Genomic DNA, 5,978 nt, shown 5'->3' on the forward strand with positions numbered 1-5,978 from the left:
GGACAAATATTTCAACAACCTCAACACAAAAATACATATAAAAAATATAAAATGTTAAAATATACTAGGGTTCAAATACATGTGTATTTGATCATTTTTATTTAAATACAAATCAACTACTACTATTGGAAGTATTTGAAAGTATTTTTAAATACATAATGCAAATATTATTTTTAAATACCTGGGTTAAAGTGTATTTGAGTCAGTGTATTTGAGTAATTTTAAATACATGCCAAAACTTTCCAATTGTATTTCCAAATACATTCCAATGTTAAACTACTTATCTTTCAAATAAAACATATCTGAATTCTTTGTTTGTGAAAGTAATTGAGATATTTGAAATAATATTTGAACCCAGGTCTAAATAATAAACATCAACAATAACCCATTAATAAACCCCTTAGTCCCTTCTGCCATTTCCTCATCCTTAGTCATTTTCATCTCCTTCTTCCTTGCTTCTGCCTTCTCCGCTACAGACTGCTTAACAGACTGCATCCCAATGGCTCCACTCTGTCTCTCCCTCACCTCCTGGTCCAGTTGTTTGTAATTGAAGTAGTTCATGATGAAGAGAAAGATGCCAGGTGCCAGCATCATGGCACCACATGCCCAATACATGTATTTGTAGTCGTCAAAGACATCCACCAAAAACCCTGCAGAGAGAGTAGCAGCCATTTATTGTATGATTATATATTATATATATTTTTTTAATATATTTTCCCCCTCATCAATCTACACACAATACCCCATAATGACAAAGCAAAAACAGGTTTTTATACATTTTTGCAAATGTATAAAAAAAAGAAAAAAATAAATATGACATTTACATACTGTAAGTATTCAGACGTTTTGCTCAGTACTTTATTGAAGCACCTTTGGCAGCAATTACAGCCTCGTATCTTCTTAGGCATGACGCCACAAGCTTGGCACATCTGTATTTGGAGAGTTTCTCCTCTCAAGCTCTGTCAGGTTGGATGGGGAGCGTTTCTGCAGCTATTTTCAGGTCTCTCCAGAGATGTTCAATCGGGTTCAAGTACGGGTTCTAGCTGGGCCACTCAAGGACATTCAGAGATTTGTCCCCAAGCCACTACTGCGTTGTCTTGGCTGTGTGCTTAGGGTCATTGTCCTGTTGAAAGGTGAACCTTCGCCCATGTCTGAGCTCCTGAGCAGGTTTTCATCAAGGATCTCTCTGTACTTTGCTCTGTTAATCTTTTCCTTGATCCTGACTAGTCTCCCAGTCCCTGCATCTGAAAAACATCCCCACAGCATGATGCTGCCACCACCATGCTACACCGTTGGGATGGTGCCAGGTTTCCTCCAGACGTGACACTTGGCATTCAGGCCAAAGAGTTCAATCTAGATTTGATCAGAACAGACAATCTTGTTTCTCATGGTCTGAGATTCTTTAGGTGACTTTTGGCAAACTCCAAGTGGGCTGTCATGTGCCATTTACTGAGGAGTGGCTTCCGTCTGGCCTGATTGGTGGAGTGCTGCAGAGATGGTTGTCCTTCTGGAAGGTTCTCCTATCTCCACAGAGGAACACTAGAGCACTGTCAGAGTGACCATCGGGTTTTTGGTCACTTCCCTGACCAAGGCCCTTCTCCCACGATTGCTCAGTTTGGCCAGGCTGCCAGCCCTTGGAAGAATCTTGGTGATTCCAAAGAACACAGGCCACTGTGTTCTTGGGGACCTTCAATGCTGCAGAAATGTTTTGGTACCCTTCCCCTGATCTGTGCCTCGACACAATCTTGTCTCGGAGCTCTTCGGACAATTCCTTCCACCTCATGGCTTGGTTTTTGCTCTGACATGCACTGTCAACCGTGGGACCTTATATAGACCGTGGGACCTTATATAGCCTTTCCAAATCATGTCCAATCTATTGAATTTACCACAGGTGGACTCCAATCAAGTTGTATAAATATCTCAAGGATGATCAAAGGAAACGCTGCCAACAAGTGCTCAGCATACTCCTTCAAGACTGTTGGTCTGAATACTTATGTAAATAAGGTATTTCTGTTTTTATTTTTAATACATTTGCAAACATTTCTAAAAACCTGTTTTCGGTTTTATTTTTTAAATCCATGATAGAATAATGCTGTAATATAACAACATTTGGAAAAAGTCAAGGAGTCTGAATACTTTCCGAAGGCACTGTATATACACAAGCATCTTTAAAATGTATGAATACTCACTAAAGACACTGGCTGTATCACAACCAGCAGTGATCAAAATCTAATCTAATCAAATCTAATTTATTTGTCACATACACATGGTTAGCAGATGTTAATGCGAGTGTAGCGAAATGCTTGTGCTTCTAGTTCCGACAATGCAGTAATAACCAACAAGTAATCTAACCTAACAATTCCACAACTGCTACCTTATACACACAAGTGTAAAGGGATAAAGAATATGTACATAAAGATATATGAATGAGTGATGGTACAGAATGGCATAGGCAAGATGCAGTAGATGGTATCGAGTACAGTATATACATATGAGATGATATATACATATGAGATGATCGGGAGTCCCATAGGGAGGCACACAATTGGACCAACATCATCTGGGTTAGGGGAGGGTTTAGCCGGGAGCCTTTACTTGGCTCATCGCGCTCTACCGACTCCCTGTGGAGGGCCGGGCACCTGCAAGCTGACATTGGTTGTCAGGTGAACAGTGTTTCCTCCGACACAATGGTGCGGCTGGCTTCTGGGTTAAGTGGGTGGGTGTTAAGAAGTGCGGTTAAGCTGGTCATGTTACGGAAGACGCATGACTCGACCTTCGCCTCCTGAGCCCATTGTGGAGTTGTAGAGATGAGACAAGATCGAAATTGGGGGGGAAAAAATATTTAAAATTATGAATACATTTCCTTCACTCACCTGAAATTGGGGGACCCAGAAGCACAGGGCCACACTCGAGGATGGTGACCAGTCCTACAGCGCTTGAGAACCGCTGTGCTCCCACCAAATCCATCAGGACCTCAAAGAGCAGAGCACACACCATCCCAAACGCCACACCAAAGAATACAGCATAAACCACCAGGCCTGCGTACCCCAGGTATACCGCAAGAAACGGGCAGAGGAGGTGACACACACCGTTGTACGCCACAGAGAAACTGAAGAAGTACTGGATCCTGGGTCTAATCCATTTGATGTTGGCGATGAGGCCGGTTCCTGGCCTGGCAAACATGTCCACAAAGGCAAAGATGGAGAGAAGGAAAGCGGCCTGGTAGTTATCAATCCCAATACCTTTGGCATATGAGGGGAGAAAGACCACTGGAGCAAAGAAGCCAAAAAACATGACCACATTGCCTATGAGGTAGATGATGAATCCTCTGTGTTTAAAGAGAGAGAGATCCATTAATTTGTCTGCACAGCCACCTATCTTCTGCTTCTGCTCTGTTTCAGTTAGAAGGTCCCCTGCCTCAGGGTTAGCGTTGTTCTCAGTGGACCCAGCCTTCTTGGCAGTTGTTCCTTTGGAGGCTGTGACAGGATGTTTTTGGACTGTTTTCATGTTAACGGGTCTCATCAGGGCCCCAGCAACACAGCAGTTCATCACTATGGCTCCCAGGATCATAAAGGCTCCCCTCCATCCAAAGTTATCAAACAGGAACTGATTGAGTGGAGCCAGAGTGGAGAGGAATACTGGACTTCCTGCCATGGCCAGGCCGTTTGCCACTGGCCTTTTCACCTGGAAGTACTTTCCTATGATTGTAAGGGAAGGCTGTAGGTTGAAAGAGAGGCCAAAACCTGTAGAGAAGAAAGGTTGCTTTATCAATCCATCATCTATGAATTAATGAATTCCATTTACATTGGCCGTATGACAGTGATGGTGTCACCCTGAACCTCTTGAAGATTTAAGCTATCCTCTGCCAATCTGTCAGATAACATGCCACTCAAACATCACTACTGTCAGTCCGAGTACAAATTGTCTGAAGCTGAGCTTACATTCAAGTTGCTGTGGTTTCTCTTTAGAGCTCTCTTCCTCTCCATTTAGTTTTTCCGGCATAGGAGTTTATTGACATTTCAACAATCCTTACCCTATCTGAGAATACTTCACTAAAGCATTGTTTGCTGGTATGATAGTTTTCCAAATACCATGCATGTAAAATGATTGACTCATCAGAGTTGGGGAAGTATATCCCAAAGCAACCTTTGTGATAAAATGGTCTAACAGACAGGCAGGCCCCATAGTGAAGGTCCTTGAACTGAAAGAGGGAGAGAGTGGATAGGCTCCCTAGCGCATTTACCCTGAGTGATCAAAGACTATTCCTCCCTACGAGTGACATGGCCTTCTGACGTACATGACATATCTACTCGGAAACCAACCACTCAGTTCCCTCCCTACCCAGTCAGAACTAGAGAGAGAAACATTTATAAAAACATTACACAACACATGCCTGATATTGATTGAGATTTGTGGTTTTCGTGGCTTTAAGCCCATAACAAAGAAAACTGGTGATTATAAATACATTCTACACATTTTCATAATAATGACAACATTTTAAGAAAACATTCAAATAAATACCTCCAATGACTCCAACTAATAAATACAGATGTATAATCGTAGTGCCAAAGGAAGCAGCAACCATAGACGCCCCAACCATGAGCCCACCAATGATAACCACAGTTCGGCAACCATAGCGGTTGACCAGTATACTGCTCACTGGACCTGCAAAGATAATGAGAGGAAAAGCGCTATATTTAAGCAATAAGGTACGAAGGGGTGTGGTATATGGCCAATATACCACGGCTAAGGGCTGTTCTTATGCACGACGCAAAGGAGAGTGCCTGGATACAGCCCTTAGCCATGGTATATTGGCCATATACCACAAACCCTCAAGGTACTTTATTGTTATTATAAACTCGTTACCAACGTAATTAGAACTGTAAAATAACATGTTTTGTCATACCCGTGTTATGCAATCTGATATACCACGGCTGTCAGCCAATCAGCAGGTAGGACACGAACAACCCAGTTTATAGTCATATATAATTACCTTTCAGTGGCTGTTGCCTTTATTTACACAATGGGACTGTTTCACAGACATAGAACCTAGCCTTGGACTAAAAATAATGCTAAATGGAGAATCTCTGGGAAATCAGCCCAAAGTGTGTGTTGGACAAATAACATTCCTATTGACACATCGTGATACCCCATAAGCCATGACATGCACACACAGTATACACTTACCTCCTGCGTACATGGCAGACAGCATGATTGAGGACACCCATGCAATCTCACTGTAGGAGACACTGAAGTACATCTGAATCTCCTTGAAGTAGATGGTGAGAGATTTGGGAAAGGCATAGGAGAACCCGATGGAAATGAAGGCACCAAAGACCACAGCCCAGCCCCAGCCTCCATCTGGTGGGGTGTACCCCAGGTTAGTTGTGGCCGCAGGGGGCATGGTGAGTTAGTGACGGCTGTGGAAACAGGATATCTTTGTCTAAAATAAGCAGTTGCAACTTGGTTCAAAAGAAGTGAACTGAATAATAGATCACTATCACAGTGATTTTAACATTCAACAAAAGCAGAGAAAATGTACACTCTTTCCTACCTCCTGTCATTACATGTATTGTTAGACTTGACTTCTCCTTAATCTTATGGCATTGCATTCATTACTATGTATCAAGTTTTGGTCATGTCATATGTGTTTTGTGCTTTACCTCATTATCATCAAAATTAAATATATATTCATCAGATAGTTTAAGTGTCATCATACCTCTTTCAGTGCAATAAAATTCAGATGTGTTACCTCCGTTTTTCTCCTTTGACAATCTTTCATAGGTACCCCTCGTAGCGAAAGTTGTGTCTTCATCACGTTGGTGCTGCTCATTCCAAATATTGATCATCATCTTATCAGGGGTTTTGTCATGGTAGGAGGGAGGAGGGATCATTTCAGGCCAGTCAGAATCAAATTGACACACAGGGACCACTTTTGTGGCACTTTTATACAACAATAATACTGGGGAACAAAAACA

At 42.1% G+C, this 5,978-nt stretch overlaps 1 protein-coding gene across 1 annotated transcript; it reads right to left on the minus strand.

Moving 5' to 3' along the window:
- Window positions 1–360: 360 nt before the first annotated feature.
- Window positions 361–5,404, minus strand: LOC115132627 (monocarboxylate transporter 2-like). The gene is made up of 4 exons (XM_065021087.1): window positions 5,188–5,404; window positions 4,522–4,665; window positions 2,874–3,743; window positions 361–650 (listed from the first exon to the last, which is right to left on the minus strand). The coding sequence occupies exons 1-4, from the start codon at window positions 5,402–5,404 to the stop codon at window positions 361–363; spliced, it is 1,521 nt and encodes a 506-aa protein (XP_064877159.1).
- Between the last annotated feature and the right edge of the window lie 574 nt (window positions 5,405–5,978).

Source organism: Oncorhynchus nerka, linkage group LG7 (genome assembly GCF_034236695.1).
Source record: "Oncorhynchus nerka isolate Pitt River linkage group LG7, Oner_Uvic_2.0, whole genome shotgun sequence".
NCBI classification, from domain to species: Eukaryota; Metazoa; Chordata; class Actinopteri; order Salmoniformes; family Salmonidae; genus Oncorhynchus; species Oncorhynchus nerka.